General features: G+C 35.5%; 1 protein-coding gene across 2 annotated transcripts in view; it reads left to right on the top strand.

The window, feature by feature from the left end:
- Nucleotides 1-18,724, top strand: part of MAN2A1 (mannosidase alpha class 2A member 1) — a 127,800-nt gene that overhangs the window by 59,786 nt on the left and 49,290 nt on the right. For both annotated transcript variants that reach the window (XM_055790276.1, XM_055790277.1), the window contains exon 12: nt 1,428-1,495. In XM_055790276.1, the coding sequence (XP_055646251.1) occupies nt 1,428-1,495 (68 nt within the window). The remainder of the gene's footprint in view (nt 1-1,427; nt 1,496-18,724) is intronic.

Here is an 18,724-nt window from a genome sequence, read left to right as displayed (position 1 = left end):
ACTTGAGTAAGTAGAAAGTTCAAAGGCACTTGCTTTCAAATACCATCATGGTATTTTGGTGGCTGATGGAAGCTGACATCAAGAATTGCTCAGATATGGGCATTCAGAATGAATGCTGAGACTTGAGAAAGACAAATGATGAAGACCTTAAGATTGAAAATGGCTTTGTCTTTGAAGGGTGAAGAAGGAAAAAACACGTGGTCAAAGGAACAGAGCAAGAGACTGTAGCAGCATTCCAGTAGATAGTAGGTTACAACCAGAATAAACTGGCCCTTCTTGAGGCCAGGAAAAAGGCAGTTGGAAATGAGACATGGTGGAAGGATTTCATAATGACACTACTAGTACTGTGTTTCTGCTATTCTTAATTATTAGTTACATGCAAAATCACCATGGTTTTCTCAGCTGGTAACTGAATACCTTGCATATCATGTCTTAAGTTTTATGGACTCTGCATCAGTAAACAAACAAACACTAGATAGCTTGGAAGACAATACACTGAAAATCAGAAGAAACTTGGAGATCCCTGCATGGTCCAACCAATAGGATGAGATTCAACCTATAAAACAATGCAGCCATTGCAGCATTCCTGTATATTAGGCTTGTTTCTTTGAGTGCAGGAAGAAAACTTTCATGTAAATGTCAATAGTTGGATTTCAAAAACATAATTTTTAGGATGTTTTGGAATATTTTGAGTAACTGAGGGCTTTGCGCTTCAGTTGCAAAGTCTGTAATTGTCAGCATTATAGGAACTATCAAAGGTATATAACAGTACATCAACAGCTTGGCTGTTGTCTTAAAAGGCTAATGCCATAGTGACAGCAATGGCTTGTCACTACCTTTTGTCACTGGTAGTGAGCCCTGGTTTGTATTTTATTTAAGAAAAGAGAGAAACTCATGAAAAATAAGAATTCAATATTGTGAAACAATTCCTCAAGTAGTTTATATCACATAAAAATCATACCAACACCCCAAATTATGTTTTTTGAAAATCCAGACAACTAAACTCAAAATCTGTCTGATAAATACACACGAGTTGTAGGGTTTCAGAATAAATTTAAATCAAAAGAAAGTGAATAAAAATATATGGTAAGTATTTGTGAAATTTGAAGGAAGATGGCAATTATGATGTATGCAGAAAGGAAAACACGGGGGTGGCAATCTGATAATGGTATCTAATAAGAGACATCTAGTGAAAGCAAATGTTCCCCAATGAATTGGTGAAAGTAAGCCTTTTTCTTTTGTCAGTCTCAAGTACTTAGTTTATAAACTTTTGTTGTTCATCGTCCTATGTAGCATGCTAAAATAGGCTTCTGTTTATGATATGGCTAGCGTGGTTTTGTAATTCATAAGGTTCATATCACAGACAAAGCTCATATATCATACATTTAATTGTATTCAAAAGCAAATTCAAAGATGTTCTCTTGTAGGATGATGTTCAGTCTTCCCAAGATTCTTTGCCACACAAGACAGTTATAAAGCTGACATTGCAACCAAGGTAAATAATTTATGTATTCATTAGTGTATGAGATTCTTCTACCAATGTTTGTGTTTTCACTACCTAGTAGGTTTTTATGCCATTTCATTTTTTTAACTTTCACTCATAAAAAAAAAATAAATAAAATGTAGTCTGGCATATTATGCTAATATTATGTGTAGTTGAAAAACAACACAGCAGTTTTAAAACTATAGAAGTTTCTCACGTGGCACTAATTCAGCTGCAGCAGGTAGTAGGTTTACTATGTGCTTTTATAGCATTGAAATCCTTAATAAGTTATACTTGAAAGGAGCAGTAGAAAATTCTAATTAGACATAATTAAAACATAATTAGCAGTGTGAGCAAAATCTTAGTTTTTATAAGGCCTAAAAATCACAATATATAAAAGCTGGATTTTCTTTACAATTCAAGTAGAAGATAAATTAGGACACTGTTTTCTCTTAATTGCAACTTTCCATTGTATTAAGAGAGCTTACTACTTTAATTATATTTAGGTTTAGAGTATTCAGTTGAAACTGACATCCTGCTATGCCCATGAACATTCAGTATCCAACCTGAAATAACTTAAACATTCATAAAAGTCTACTAATCCAAATAAAGTGAATAATAAGACTTATGAATATGAGAGCTGCTATGGGTGTAAATCAAATTATACAATGTTTTTGCTAACAGAACAGATGATTTAAGATTAATTTTAAAAGTAGTGTACTATTTTTGCTGATGTTAGTATTTATTTTTTCTAGTTCTAGCAAGTGGCAAGCTAATAAAACCTACTTGACTAATTCACAAAGGTATCACACTATTCAGCAGACTAACGGCTACTGTTAAAAATTCTAATCAGATTCTTCAAGAAAACAAGCAGTTTGGTCCTTGTGAGCTTCTGGGGGAAGCGGTCTTGAGTCTTCTAAAGTTAAATATGTATAATATATGTGTATATATAGTTTTAATAGAAGCTTGTTTCTAGTAGTCATGTTGACATACATACTGTTCTTTTTTTAAAATAGAACTTCTGTTCTCTTATTGCAGTTCTAGATAGGTGCTAATAAATTATATTAAACTTGTCCAAAATGATCAGGTGCCTAGATATGTAACTAAAAAGGTTTTAACTTTTTAAAAATGTGCTCTCAGATATCTTCAATGGGAGAGACTGTATATATTGTATATAAACAGTTGGATGGAGGCAAGTTATAAAGTAGACTTTTTGCCATTTCAGGATAGCTTTTAATTCTTTTGCTTTCCTTGCCTAGGTTAGTTGCTGAAATTTCCCCCATAGCATTTCCATGCCCCTTCCATCCCCTGTGATACTCCTTTTGTTTGCATCCCGCTTATCTCTCTGCATAGTATGCTAAGTAAGTTTTTTCCCTTTTTGGTGTTTGTGCATTTATGCATATGAAGTAGATACACATGCCAAGCCTTTTTATTTTAAAATTAATATTATCCTAGCAGTCTTTTGCTGCTGTTCTCTAAAGTTGTGTGAAGTTACTAAGACGGTAACATTGGTAGATAATTGCTTATTTTAATTTGCCTGTGTGAAGATATTATACAGTCATTTTGAGATGCAATTCATGTTCCAAAGGCTGTGTAATCAGAGTTATGGGAGATAGAATAAAGATGAAAAAAGTGTGAGGTAGAAGGGGAGGAGAAGAATTACAAAGGAATGTTGATACTGCTGCCTGAAAACCTGTTGTTTTGTAATGACTTCCTGTTTGGAAACATTTTCAAAGTAATGTTGAAGTACACACTACATACTTCCTTTATTGTTAAAACTTTAATTTGAATATGTTCAATTATTTTGTCTTATAAAAACAGATTTAGTCTTTCTAGGCTTCTGACTTTATCCCTGGTTGTAATCTGAATTTCCACTAACATTATTACCATTGTGAAAAGTGGTATGTAAGCTCAGACAGTAACTTCTGCTTAAGTCTAGTACGTGAATATTATGACTGTGTGTCTGATTTTTCTAGGTTACCAGTAAAGATGTGAAATGTTAATTTCAGCTGAATCTTAAACTTGCCTTGATAAATTTACCATTAAAGATTACTGTGCTTAAACTTCAGTAAGAAGCTTCTAAAACAGAAACTGATTTTTCCTTTCGAATTTTGAGGCATCAGCAGATTGAAAATACTGATTCTCGCCAAAACTTAATTATTTGGTTATCCTCTGTGCATAAGTCCTTTATTGTTTGTAGCATGAAATCTCTAGATTTATTTCTGATAATGTGTTTTAATATACCATTATGTGGGATAGAATTAAGTCAATGTAATTGGCAAGGTGTTACTTTTCTTTAATTGGCTGAATATTTACCTTTTTGTAGCTTTCCATTTCAAGATTTTGAAAAATAGCTATATTGTAAATTGATTATTCTTATAAAAGTTTTGTTCATATCACCTATAAATTTAGAGGAAAACTACTGACAGGAAGCTCATAAGATTCTTAATGTGATTAGTTAGTAATTTTCCTATTGTTTTTTCTTATTTTACTGAGTTGATGCTGTCAATTTCAAATCTAACCTGCTTTTCAATGGGAGAGTAGTTGATGGTATGCTTTTGTCTCTCTCATCCACCCTTCCTTTTGATGATTTTGAGTTGTGTTCTCTTCACTGCTTATGAAAGTTTGTAGTCAGTAGTAAAAACTGATCAGACAGACTGTACAGGAGAGCTAGTACAGCTTGATTACATGCAAAAAAAGAGGAAAAAACCTGCTGTTTCAGCAGTCAGTGTTCTACTATGAAGTAGCTCCAGATTGTTGTGTGTTTAAGAAATGCCTTTCAAGCTGCTTCTAAGCAGGTACCACTTTTAATATATTTGGTATTGTTTCCTCTCGACCTGTGCATCTCATCTCTGTAGGGCTCTGTTGCCGTATTTTTATGAATCTGTAATTATATAAAAAAAGAGTGAGGTGTTAATTTCAATGAAATAGAGTACTTTAAATCTTACTGTGACTCTGCCACCTTAGAACAACTAAGTGGTCTTATGATTAGGCTTTTGAGTACTGAAAATATGGTGTATTTAATTATAGTAAATCCCTTTAATAAAGTAGCATGCTTTTTACAAAATTGTTACTTTCATCTGAAAACAAAGCTTTTGCAAGAAAATATCCAACTAGAAATGGAACTGCTTTTGTCTTGTTCTGAAATTAACAAATAATACAGCTTGTCTTGAAGACAAAGCCCACGAGTATACTGATAAATTGGATGCTGCATCATACTTTCATGACAGCCCTGTCCTTTGATAGTGTCGTTGCTACTTGGGAGTAGTCTGACAGAGGTCATTCTTCCTGAATGTCAAAAGGCTTGCACTCACTGGACTTGGACAGTGGTGTTGGGTGGGTTTGAACATCTTGCCATCCAGTTTAAGCTGTGACCTGTTGATACAGGGTATGTCGACAGTGTGCGTGGCAAGATTTCTTAGCTTTTTTTAATCTGTGGTGTTTCCTGGAGACAGCATTGCAGGGGAATGTGATACATGATGGAATAACTGAATTGGCTGTCTGTACGGGCTTGGATGTTGTAGTATTGTTTGGCACAACATGTTGAACCTAGGAGTGAATGAGATCTAACAGTATCCAGTATCAGTCATGCTCTGCTCTCCCCCCCCCCCAACTCCCCCCACCCCCCGTTTGTTTTTTTTTTAATTACTTCTGAGCCTTCATGTACCTGACTGGGGAGTTGTTGTGGTTTAACCCCAGCTGGTAATTAAGTGCCACACAGCCACTCACTCCCCCCTCACACAGGGGTGGGAGGAGAATCAGAAAGGAATGCAAAACTCAAGAGTTGGGATAAGAACAATCTAATAATTGAAACAGGATAAAAATGAAAGAACAATAATAACAGTGATGACAATAACAGTTATAATGAAAAGGGAGGAGGGGGAAAGAATGAAATCCAGAGGGAAAGGAAGAAAGAAAACACAGGGTGCACAATGCAACTGCTCACTGCCCAGCCAGTCCCCGAGCAATGACCTGCCTGCCCTGGCCAGCCCCTGTGGTGGTTTAACCCGGCCGGCAACCAAGCCCCAGGCAGCTGCTCAGTCCCTCCCCCTCACCCAGAGGGCTGGGGAGGAGAATCGGAAAGAAGTGTAAAACTCAAGGGCTGAGATAAGAACAATTTAGTAAGTAAAGCAAAAGCCACACATGCAAGCAAAGCAGAACGGGGAATTAATTCACCGCTTCCCATGGGCAGGCAGGTGCTCAGCCATCCCCAGGGAACAGGGCTCCATCACGCGTAACGGTTACTTGGGAAGACAAACGCCATAGTGCCACATGTCCCCCCCTTCCTCCTTCTTCCCCCAGTTTATATACTCACCGTGACGCCCCCATGGTGTGGAATATCCCTTCGGGCAGCCCAGGCCAGCTGTCCCGGCTGTGTCCCCTCCCAGCTCCCCGTGCCCCCCCAGCCCTCTCGCTGGCCGGGCCTGAGACACTGAGAAGTCCCTGACTGAGGATAGACACCACCCGGGCACAGCCAAACCCACCCGTGTGCTGTCAGCATTGCTCGCACAGCACAGCTGCACCCGCTGCCGAGAAGGAAGTTAACCCTGTCTCAGCTGAAACCAGGACACCCCCCAGGAATAAATACTCAGCATGACATCCCATGCTATAGAATATCTTTTGGCTGGTTCAGGTCAGCTGTCCTGGCTGTGTCCACTCCCAGTTCCTTGTGCCCCCCCCAGCCTTTTTGCTAGCAAGGCCAGAGAAACTGAAAAGTCCTTGACTTAGTATAAGCATTATCCAGCAGCAACTAAAAACATCATTGCGTTATCAACATTGTTCTCGCATCAGAGCCAAAACACAGCAGGTACTAGTTCCTAAGAAGATAATTAACTCCATCCCAGCTGAAACCAGGACAAGCACTGAGCTCCATTGCACTCTACAAGTGTGGTGTAAGACATCCCATATGAACTGAAGATACTGTGATACTGAATGCTAAATCAACGATTTGTAAAAAATCTTTATTTTTAGTGGTAGACCAGCAGTACTTATAATATGCCCAGAAATTATTTTTGTCAGCTAATCACAGAGCAATGGTATGATACCCTTCTTATCAGGCTAGTTTAATAACTTAGCAGATATGTTTTGCGCTGGTTGAAATATTCAGGTTGCCTAGGAGATAAATTCCGAGTAGTATACGCTATAATCAATGATGTCTTCAAAGAGCTGTCAAAGCACTAAGCAGTTTAGTGACATCCACCTTATAAAAGAAAGTTTCATTTTTCCAGATAGGGGATACAAAATAATCTGGACTATTATTCTTATTTCAATATCTATGAACAAGTTTTGGCATAAGGTTGTAATTAACAAAATTTTGACATAAGTTCTGTTTATTCTGTTAGGTCCAAAATTTGTGGGTTGTTTTTTGTTGGGTTTTTTTGGTTTAGTTTGGGGTTTTTTTTAGAAAGAAAATTCTGATTTACCTTTAAGATTTTGCAGGTTGGTTACCTTTGCAAGAAATCACTTGGCCGGTGTACCCACTGCTTCCTCAACACAGCACTGTAATGCAAAATTTAATACTATTTTATTTTATTTATACTAAATTTAATATATGATAAAGAATAATGTACAGTGGTCAAAAACTCTTGGCAGAGCAACGTTACTTATTTGGTTGGAAGATGACAGCAATGATAATTTGCCTGAGAAGGACATTTGTTGGTGTGATATGCCAAAACTGAGAGCTGTCCCGATGATGTGAAGCAATTGATTAAAGCTTCACACCAAAGGAAAGTGTGTCTTTCTGAGCTTAGAAGGTAACTGGATTGGGGTAATGTTTTAATATTCTCATTTAGCAACTTGAACTTTGGTGGTGGGTTTTTTGTTGGTTTTTTTTTGACCTGTGTCACCCATGTTGTATAATTAATCTAAACAGTTGTCCAGTGTAGTTAAAAGGAGAGGATGTTCTGACAGCGTTTGACATTTTAGTAATACACAATTTAATTACCTTTTGTGCTTTCATGAGTTCTGAGGCATATGCATTCCTAGTTATATACTGAAATAGTGTTAAAAAAGACAGTTGAAATGAGTATTTAAAATGTCAGTGAGGGGAAAAATATTTAAAGAAAACAGGAAAGAATACAGAAACACTTAAAATGAAACCAGAAGTATTTGTGGCAGTTCATACATTGTTAATAAGCCATGTTCCCCAGGGAAAAAAACCAACCAACCAACAACAAAAGCCCCAAAACAACAGTTTTAGTTTTTTATTGGATGAAATAGAGCTAGCAATATGCACAACCTTGTTATGTTTCTGTTAAAGTGAAACCTCTGTATTAGTAACTTTTAAGGGAGGTGAGCAGGACTAGAGGTCATTCAGTCAAGCCTTAAGTCTCTCTTCTTCTATTAAGAAACAAGACTTAATTAAGCATTTGTATTCTCAGCACAGTTGTGCAAATATTTAAAAAAACAGAAAAACATTTGAAATTATATGTGAAGAACTGCACTTATAGTTTCCAGTACCCTGGCTGCTTAGGCTGAATACAGCCTAATGATTTTTAAAACAAATTACTTTAAAGTGTTAATCTTAGTGACCAGCTGCCTGGTCAATTTACTAGATTTCAGATGACCTGTAACTGCCATGAACATGTTCAGTTTGTTGTAAACTCCAGGTCATTTTGACTGAATTGAATGGATATTTAAAAAGCATTCTCCCTCTTGATTTTCATTGAAGAACTGTTGCAAAGGCAATTAAATGCGTGGCTGACACAGGGCAACTCAGGCATCTGAATCCTGAAACATCAGTTAATGTGAATTTGAAATAAATATTTCAGTAAAGTCATTCTGCCAAAAGTGGTGAATTCAAAATGAACAAAAGCAAAAGCAGGATACATTCTTTATTCTTTATAGGTGGAGGGTGGCTGTGTAACTGTCTTTTATTACCAAAACCATCAAATTTTGCATTGACAATGTCTAATGGGAAATGGAGTGAGGGGCATGGAAGAGTTCACAGCACCTTGATCTCTTAATACTCTTTCTGTAAGGTCACAGCAGTTTTTCAGAGATTTCTGTTTTTACTGTGCGAGTTTTCTACTTCTTGTGTTAATTACACTAATTACATCTTGGAACTGGCTCCCTGCACTGACAGTTGACGTTTTGCTAAAAGTTTATCTGGGAACTCGGAAAACAAAACAACAGATAAGCTAAGGGATGAATGTATTTTCTGATGTAAGAGAGAGCTCTTTAAAACTGAACAGTGGTTGTTTTGAGTTATTGTAAATTTTCATTATTAAGAAGAAAAAAGCAGCTTTGATTTGCAATTACTTGCACTCCAAAACTTTCTGTGGAATTAATCTTTTTTGTATTTCAAAACTCAAGTTTTCACTATCATGCTTCTGAATTCAAGTTGTTCTAAAATCCATTGAATTTGAAACTTTTTTATTGCATAAAAAAATCTTATAAATTAAACTGTTTTCAATTTTTGGTCTGTCCTATTGTTGATAAGCCAGTGACGGTCTGTTCTAAACATTTTTGTTTACCGACTGTCTTTGAAATTGCTGTTACAAAATTAAACTAGTAAATAAATTGATAATGTTTGTAGTGTTTGTAGAATCTTTGCAGATTCTCAAATTGCAAAAATTTAGGATTTTTAGTTAATGGAGAGAATTTCAAATTTTTCTTGGGGTTTGCAGTACCAGTGCAATGAAGTTGTGAAGGTGTTTGATGCTTCAGTTGCTATAAAAGAATGATAACACTAAAATGAAAAATCCCACAATTAGTTGTTACAAGAAATGTATGGGTTCCTCTAAAAACACTGTTTGTAATGGAAGTGTTGTATGATCACATGAAATGCAGAAAGTATAGAATAACTAAACATACTTTGCGGGGAGGAAAAACAACCTGGTTTGTTTTTCAAAAAACAGAAAGTGATCATTATGAAGAAATACGCTAGTAAAGAAATGAATGCAACTGAAAGATCGGCATTATATGCATGTACTTGTTGAAGCAGTTTTGGAAGTAGAAGATACACATTTTCAGTATACTAGTGTATTTGTGTATTATTTCTTCTTTTTTCCAGGCACTGGCCCCTTCAGCCTTTTTTACTGGATTTGCTTTGAGCCAATACTGTAATTAGTCCAAGGCTCTCAAGGCACAGACTGAAGTGATATGGCATACTTAAAGTCTTTCTGCTCTTCTGAACCAGATTTTTTTTCCCTTCTAAATGCAGATTTTTAAAGCCTGCACTACAAGAGGAACAAGGAAAGGATTTTAGTGAAGGTACTTCCTGATCCTGAAAAAGTCAGGGGGCTTCAAGCCCATCTTGGACTTCAGAACACCTCACAACTTTGTGGTAAAAGAAAAATTTAAAATAGCGCCTTTGGACTTAATCCTTTTATCCTTAATTAGAGAGTAGTTATGTGCTCCAGATTAGGATATGCGTTCCACTACAGTCCATCCAAATCATAGGAAGTATGTGTATCTGGCATATGTAGTAGGTACATAACATTTAAAAGTGTTGTCTTAGGTTGATGTTGGGTTTTTGTGTTCTCAAAATTTATAGTTCTTGCTGTGCTGTTGTCTGTGTTTGTTGTGAATGCTGTTTTCTTGAGGGTGTTCCATGGTTTGTTTTGAGAAAGCCACACAAAGGTCCTGTTTCTTGTGAGAGCAGAGGGATGGAATACATGCCTATCATCTGCCTCATTATCTGCCTTTTGCACGAGCAATGAGTATTATAAAGATATATCTGTAGAGTTACAAAATTGATAGGAATGCATGTGTGTGAGTTCTCTCACCTTTATTAGCGAATCTGAAGTTTCACTTTGGGTCTGTCATTAGGAAGGGCATTCCTAGAGGGATTCAGAATTTGGAAATGTCAAGCTAAGATAATGGAACTTTTTTTTAAGGAAAGCATAATTGGTTTTAATTATCTGCACATTAATCAGAACTGTTAGCCGTTGCTGCTTTTAGAAATAATGTGTAATTTTAACATTATAGCTCTATTTCTAAACTGCACATTTAACTTAATTTTCAAATGCTGTTGAAATTGTAGCATAATTCTGTTCTGTGTTGGTTTAAACTCTACCGAATTCTTGTCAATTTACTTATTTATTGATAGCAACTCTTTTTTATTTCCTGATGTCATCAGTTTGATTTTTATAACTAAAAGCTGATCTATGGATAATAAATGCTGTTTCCACCTTTGGTTTTACACCTTACGAAGCAACACACACAAATTTATGTTGTGTGCTTGTAGTTTCGAGTTAAGATCAAATTCCTACTAATTCTTCTGCAGGATTTTTTTCATAATCTGGAAAAAATGTCTTTTGCAAAGACAGGAAGAGGCAAAAATCTTAATATTTGTTCCTATATGATAATATTTGATTCTGTATATTCAAGATTAATATTCTACTCTATAATAAACACTTTAATTGGATTATGAGTTGCTGCTCAGATGTAAATTGATTTTTAGAAGTAAATTGATTTTATTGGTTTTTACATCTGTGGCAGTATTGGTAAATTTACGAGAAGCTTAGCTGCATGTCATACAGAAGATCATACTAGCATTATTTATCATGTTCAGTTAAGTGAGCTAAAAAGTCTTCATTAGATTTTATCCAGTCAGTGAAAAGCCCCTATTGGAATCTCCTTTTGGGAGAACTTGCTTTTCTCTGACTGTATAGAGGAGAACTATTTGCCTAACTCGAATTTTTATTAAACCACCCATATTCCCACTGCCCCAGATTTCATTTTTCCATGACAGTGTATTTGAGAGTGCAGCTATTTAATCATAAGGTTTTCCTCACAAAGGACTTCTCTATTTTAATTAAGTGTCTAGGCTTGTATAGTTACGAATGCTAATGGTTTCAGCATCAACTGTACCTCAGAGGGGGTGTACATTAAAGCTGTAGTGATTATTGAAACTAAGTGGTGTAATACAATTAGATGTGTTGATGCAGTTTAAAGCACACATTCAGTGTAGTTTCATTTGGTGCTCTGAGCTTAACTGTATAGCTTTTTGTGAAAGTTCATTCTCATAATGTGCAGACTAAATTTTCAAAAACCAAACACTAACTCAAACAGGAATATTGAAGTAGATCTGTTTCCCTTTCTTTAAAACTGAAAAGCAAAAAAGCAGACTTGGCATCATGTTTCAGTTCCACACTTTCATTTAATTTCTAGTCTGCTGTGAATGCATTTTGCCCATTGCTACCTTCACTCTGCTAATAGACATGCTGGTTGCCTAGCTATTACTTAAATGTTTGCTAAATAAATGTTGGGTAGCACATATTATTCAACTTACATCCTTGGGTATACATCTGAGCAGGATGGAATTTTCTGTGCAAAATGAGGCCAAAACCAAGTAAGAATTTCTTTAGTCCAGATTTTAAAACCACAAATTATTTTCTGTTTGTATTGATCATGCTAATAAAGTAGAATGTGAATAGATTATAAAATTGGAAGTCATATTTTAAACTATCATGGTAAAATGGAGCCAGTATTTTATAGTCAAAGGTTGGAATAAAGCAGGCAAGTGGAAGTATTACACACCACATGGAAAAATAATCTGGGGACTACAGATTTTAGTGAAGCAGAAAAAGACTGAGCATTACAGAAGATCAGATTGAGAGAGTTACTTGTACGGTGTTAGAGGGAATTTTGCTTTTGGATGATGTAAATGTAAATGTTCTGTGTAAGATACAGCTGAAATAGTGTGCTATACTTGGAGTGGTGTAGGCCTTATAAAAAATACGGTATCTAGTTTTAGAAAGCATACTTTGAGAGGTGAGACTTTCAGAAGGCTTAACAGGAAAACGAGTACTAAGGTGAAGAAAGTTACCAGAGGTGTTGAAAGAGTATCATCTATTTAGTTTGAAAAGACTGATAACAAGGAACATAAATGTATAAATTCATACAAGTTTGTTACAAAGAGAGTAAGTTGCATTATACTTGCAGTGGAAAAGAGGAAGACAAAATTGCAAGAAACGTTTACTGTGAAGTAATACAAAATTTAGTTGTATATTAGCAGAATAGGTGCTTGAGCTGCAGAACAGTATAGACAGATTTGGATGTTTTCAAGAACAGTGATTGCAGCCTTTGTCAAAAGCTGTCCTACTGAATTCTTATTCTGATTAAGAGGCCCAACTACAGCAACCTTCTAGCCCACTGTTGTTTTGGTTTTTTTTTATTAATCTCAATTTGCCTTTTGTTTCTTGAATTTAGTATTGAGGAGCCATAGCAAACCAGCATATTTTGCAGTACTCATCATGGCCTAAGGTTATGGGCTAGTCTGTTTTGTACCTGCTGTCTTTCAGTTGACCAATTGGATGGAATAAAAGTAGACTGGTTTAAAGCATGTAACACCTTCCAGCAACCTGAAATGTCACCTGATGTTTGTAAGAGAACTAGTTGGGTAATGAGAGAACAGCTCTGCTTACAACTGCAGATTACAACACTTACAACTGTCCCTAATGCACGAGCACATCAATTTATGCTCAGTCATACAGGCAAAATGAATTCCCTAATTACGACAGAAAGTTCTGGTTGTTTTTTTTCCCCTCTGACAAATGTCATTCTGGCACTTGGCAGATGTGCTGCAAAAGGAAGTGTGTTTATGTATTGTTTTTGTGAAAGATCTGCCTGACTACTGGGTATTTTAACTTTTTTACACATTAAATGTTTGCTGAGTAATGAATTTATTTATTTTTTTTAAATCTGGGTAGGTTTCTGATGGGGTGAGAAGTGTTGAGTAGATTAATAACTACTTACATTAGTAGCAGCAGGTAGTTCTCTATAGGAATACAAAGGTCAAGCTTTTTCCTAATACTGGAAAATCTTAGATTTTCCCTCTGCCTCTTCCTTGCCCCCTGCCCCTCTTTATGTATATGTATGTGTATGTATCAAGTTACATTTATGCAAGAAATATCCTAAATCCCTAACTTAGACTTACTAACTAGTCTGTAAACTAGTTGGTATGGTTTGACATGGAAGTGTATTTTCCCTTCTGGAAACCCATCTTATGGTCATTACTGGTTTTGCTTCCTTTTTGGAAATGGAACTACAAAGAAAATTATTACTAGATTCTTGGACAACTACTAATGCATATGTTTTCAAATACATATTAAATAATTCCTATGGGGCTTATTAACTTTTTGTCTGAAAATTAAGTTACAAATTATTTCCACATTCTTTGTTTCCTTATGTTTTGGTGTGGTTTGCTGTGGTTAAAAGGAAGTTGTAAACCAAATCTCATTGATAATAGTTCAAGACACACAGAGGCTGAGTTCAGTGTTTTAATAGCATGTATTAGAAAAAGTATAATTTGAAAGAAATCAGGATAACTTTTTACACTTCAGAAATAACTAAATAAAGAGGGGGGAGATGAGGATGGTTTTGAAAAAAATACATGCAGAGTTAAATTTTCTTTAAAACGAGCATGAATCAGACTTTAATATCTTCAGAAACTGGATTGGTCACATGACTTTCATACATGAGATTTTGAATGACTTTGTCCAAAACTTTCTCTGTTACCTAACTTTCTTGATAAATGAATTTTGAATAGGGCTGAAAGGTGTCTTGAAATGCTGTGAAACATGTAATTTCTAAAGCTCAATTTAGTAACTGGTAGAAGAGTTGTAGAAAAAAGCATTAATCTGCTGTCAAGGAGAGTGTCACGATCATGAGCCTGCACAGTTGGCTTTTGTTCCTAAAGGATTATTAAGAACATGGCTTGAGATACTAAAACATGTCTAATTTTTGTAGAACCAGAGGAACAGCGTGACCAGATGATCTCAGATAATACCCTGAATAACTTTTTTTTTTAAAAAAATGAAGTTGATTAAAGGACACTTCAAGTTGTATGTATGAAATTTACATGGCATTTATTTTCAGAACAGTTGTTTTGCAGACTCTTTCCATCTTTAGTAATCAGTAGCAGAAATGCATGGAAACATGGCCAAATACAGAAAAAAATGTGTGATGGGACCTGTACTTAAAATGTCACTTTAATCATACTTTTGATTAAGGAGGCCTTAGCTTTTTTATGAAAGACCATAAGAGTGTTGAGCAGAACTAAGTAATGTGATACAACTTTTTTTCTACCTATCATTGTGAGTAAATATTCAGTAAAGTTTTTCTTGTTAAGAAAAAGGAGTTGTTATTGTCAGGTTCTGTTTCAAGTTATTTACCACAAACCTCTAAAGCAAGGAGAGAGCTTTTTCAATAACACAAGAGTAATTTTTGTGGTCCAGTTCTTTTTACTTTTATTCTGTATTTAAAAACTGAGGAAAATGTGTATCTATTACATGTTTTCTTGGGCTTCAATGCAAGAATTATGGAAGTCTTTTCTTCAGGGGAGGTTGTATACATTTGCGACGTACTGATAAATCTGTTTTAAGGAGATGGTTGTGGTTCTCTTTGTTCCCTTTGCCACAATCCTCAAAGACATGGACAACCCTAGGCTGGTGTAATATCAATTCACGGAATTTTTTAGGATTCTAGCTTTCTTGGTGGTGGTGGTGTGGTATTTTTGTTTGTTTGTTTTTAGGTTTCCAACATATGGCAGAAGTCACACAATTCAGATTTATTTGTTTTTTTATGGTACTTTTGGCAACTACTGTGGCAAGCAGTGATTTACACAGTTTCAGTACTAATCCCCAGTTCATTTACACCTCATACACATCAGCGTTTACTAATTAAACAGTGTTACTATACTGACTCACATCTTTCAAAGTAATTTTTTTTTGCATGTTTTCAGACCTGGAAATGTTCAGATTTCTCTCCCTCCCCCCCCCCCCCCCCCCCCCCCCCCCATCATTTGATGTCAGGAGAGTTTTTATTGTTTATCATCCCAGTGAGATGACTTCGTTTAGATAATATCAGTTTTGTTAGAACTCTTAAAATCTTAGTCTGTTGGCTGCCAAGATCTCAGAATACCTCTCCTGTTGAACCATGGTTTTCTAACCCACTAGTCCTTCTGGTGATTTTACATATATGTAGTTACTCCAGTTCATTTTCTTTAGGACTTAAAGCATTTTAATATGTAGTCATGTTTTTTCCCTCCCTTTCACTCCTCTTCCCCACCCCCACACTTTGATGATTCAGGAGAACTTATGTGCTTGTGTTTGTTGTTTTTCATTCTTCAGGGAAGACCATTGCTGTAGTGTATTGGCTTCATGGCTTGTGTCTTTTTCGTAGTTTTGGATGTGCTTGTAACAGTTTTTCTTTTTAACCACTTCGATGTTTCCTCGTTTAGCCTCTAAGGAAAAGAAACTAACCAGGTCAAAGGTGCTGTTTGTATAACTTTGCATTGAAATTGTGTATATGTGCTCAGAGAACCAATTCCAGTGAGTTACAATGGGAAATGCTTTAATCTGTCTGTGAAGGTTTGTCAGAGAGATTCTTCTAAAATTCATCAGTCTGAGCTTACAAGTGCCTCAAGGAATTAGTTGTCAAAGGGAACTTGAATAAAGATTCTCCACCAAGCAATAAAAGCTGTAGTCCTTAGCTGTCGTGAGTCCAAGTGTCTTGAAGAGGTGGTCTTCTGAATAATCCTTTGTTAACTGATGATCTGCTGACGTATGCTACTAGTATATGATTTCTGGCTTCTCACATTAGTTGAATTCATGGCTTGTGAAGGAAGCATAGACTGAACTTTATAAGGAAGTGTTAATTGTATTGTAGATCTTATCAGTAAATGTGTGTATGTATCAACATATATGTATGCCCATATATTGGTGCATATCAGTGAAAAAAAAATAGTGGTCTAAAATATGATTAACTGTTGGGTTTCAAGTACAAAACTTGCAATAGCATTCCTCTAGGAGACCAAGATTAAAGTTGTTAGAGATCTGAATTAGCTTTATTCACATTTTGCCTGTGAATGTAGCTAATGTAGTTTTCTTGGTGATTTAATAAAGAAAGTATTTGAAATGAGAGTGGGGGCTGGCTTTTTTCAGCTCTGACTGAAGATGTTTCACAGCAAGTTAAATCTTTACTACAGGAAAGACTAGTCAAAACATTCTTTGATGCTTGAATGTACATGTTTAATGGAAGGGTTTATTAATGGCATATGGTAGGTTATATAGGGGAAATAGCATGCTTGTATGAAAAACAGATACTCATTCTGGGTTTCAGAGACCCAGAAAAGTATGGGGTAAAAAAAATTCAAGGTATATCTTTAAAAAGTGACTGAAAAACAGGTGTCAGGGTTTGCTTTTGTGAAATTGCAAGTATTTGCTTATCAGAGGTACATTCAATTTAGGATTAAGAGCTCAAATCTGCACCTGTTTCTCGTTTTTTGAGAGGCTGAGAATAGTTTACTCCTGCTCCCAGTGCACAGATAGAATACACGTTCTCTCTATGAGTAAATTGGCGGTTGCTTTATCTAGAAAGTTATATGATTTCCTTTTGTTTCAATACACTTTATATTAAAATAGGTTCAGGTTTCTTTGAAATAGCTTCAGATTTCTTTAATTTCTTGCATAAATGAAAGAAATTATGGATGACACTTGGCCATAACGGTGTTTATTAAGTAAAATATTTTGAATAAAAGTCTTAATTTGAATTTTACCAGTAGGCATTAAAACTCCTCCCCCTTTATTTGGACAAAAGATGTGAGCTTTTGTAGTTTGCTTAATGCTGTTGCCAAAAACTGGTAATATGAATAATGAAAGCAGAATAATATCTTGCTGCTTCTGAAAGACAGTAATAGTCATGTTTTTGCCTTAAAATCTGAAATAGAAAAACCTTTTAATATTAGCAAGTTGCTTCTCTGTGTAATGAAACCACAATACATTACGCAGTTGTACTCTGCATTTGTGGGTGACATTCTTTGCAGTGATAAAGGTTAAGTGAAATATGGCTCTTTTGTTTCATATAGAATTTAAAATAGTTATGGTGGGTTGTTATTTAATGATGGGAGTTGAATGGTACTTCAGAAGTACTGTGATTTAATTAATTAGTCAGTGCTTTTGTATATGCACCAGAATTAGATCTTAGTATAAATGCTTAAGTCCTGTTGAAATAAAATTTGAAAACAAAATACTGCCATCTAGGCAAAATTCCTGCATTTTGACTGCTGAAAATCTGCCCTGTTGTTACTAGCTTCATCTGCCTTATTACTTAACAATACACATAATGCACTTACAATACATAGAATCAAGAAGGTATAAAACATACGTACCTTGGTACAACAAGGGCTTTATTGTATCTATATATATATATTTAAAAAAAAGTGTGGTGAAATGTCATGATAATGTGGCAGTTCCTAGGGTCTTTTGTCAAGGGTAAATTTTTCATGTGACTAATTAAAGTTGTGTAACACGTTTATGACAATGGGAAGGTGAATAAAGTTTCTCGAAGCGTTGTTACATATTTATGTTCTTTGTTTGGCAGATAATTTAAATTCAATGAGTATGTGTAGCATTAGTAGAAATTGTATACATAAGCTAGCATTTTACTTGAAGGCATAAGAATTGAGGAATTATACAGTACAGAAAGAATAAGTAAAAGATTTTTGTAATGTTCTGTTGAGGGATGGGAATGATAATCTGTTCTGATCTTTGGTGTAGGATCATCTCATAGGTGTGTATTGTTTCTGACATAGTTCTTACACTCTTCTTTCACAGTATATGACTTCTTAAAGTATTTAACTTTTTTTTTGTCTTCCTACTATCTAAGGGGTCTAGACTGAGAACGTTGGTTTAGTTTGGTTTTGATTCCACAGCTGTTATAAAAAATTACATTAACATTTAAATTAAAATCTTATCCAAAAAAGAAGACATCTTCACTTAAGCAGGTGTGTAAAATGACCTACCCATGTCTAGAGGAAGCTTTCGCAAAGCCTTGTGTAAGTTCTTAAAGACTCCGAAAGCTGACCAAGAATATGGTTAACTATTGTGTTGCCTAGTGATCTGTAAGTCCTCAACAAGAAACAGGGCTTTAAAAAAGGGCATCCCAGAGTGCTTTTGGTTGTGCTAGAAGGCAGCTGACCACAGTTAGATGTGGAAATATGCAAGGATAACAGTTGTTATGCACAGAAGTTGTGATGTAACAACATACAGGAATCTTCATCTAAGGATTTAAAAGTTCATTCTTTTAAGTTCATTCTATGCATGGCAGGTGATCCAAAGGTTCTTGATAGAAAAAGCTAACATCGCTCCGATTTTAGTTTATTCAGCTAATGAGAAGTTGGAGTTGACCATTCCTAATGATTGTGAGGTAACAGAGTAGCGGTGAAAAGCTATGAAATTGAAGATAAACAGCCTAAGTTCAGTGCAGGGAAAAAGAGGGAGCCAGTGAAAAGAT

This window comes from Falco peregrinus, chromosome Z (assembly GCF_023634155.1).
Source record: "Falco peregrinus isolate bFalPer1 chromosome Z, bFalPer1.pri, whole genome shotgun sequence".
NCBI lineage: Eukaryota > Metazoa > Chordata > Aves > Falconiformes > Falconidae > Falco > Falco peregrinus.
Note: the sequence above shows the minus strand (reverse complement) of the source record. Positions and strands in the feature narration are given on the sequence as shown.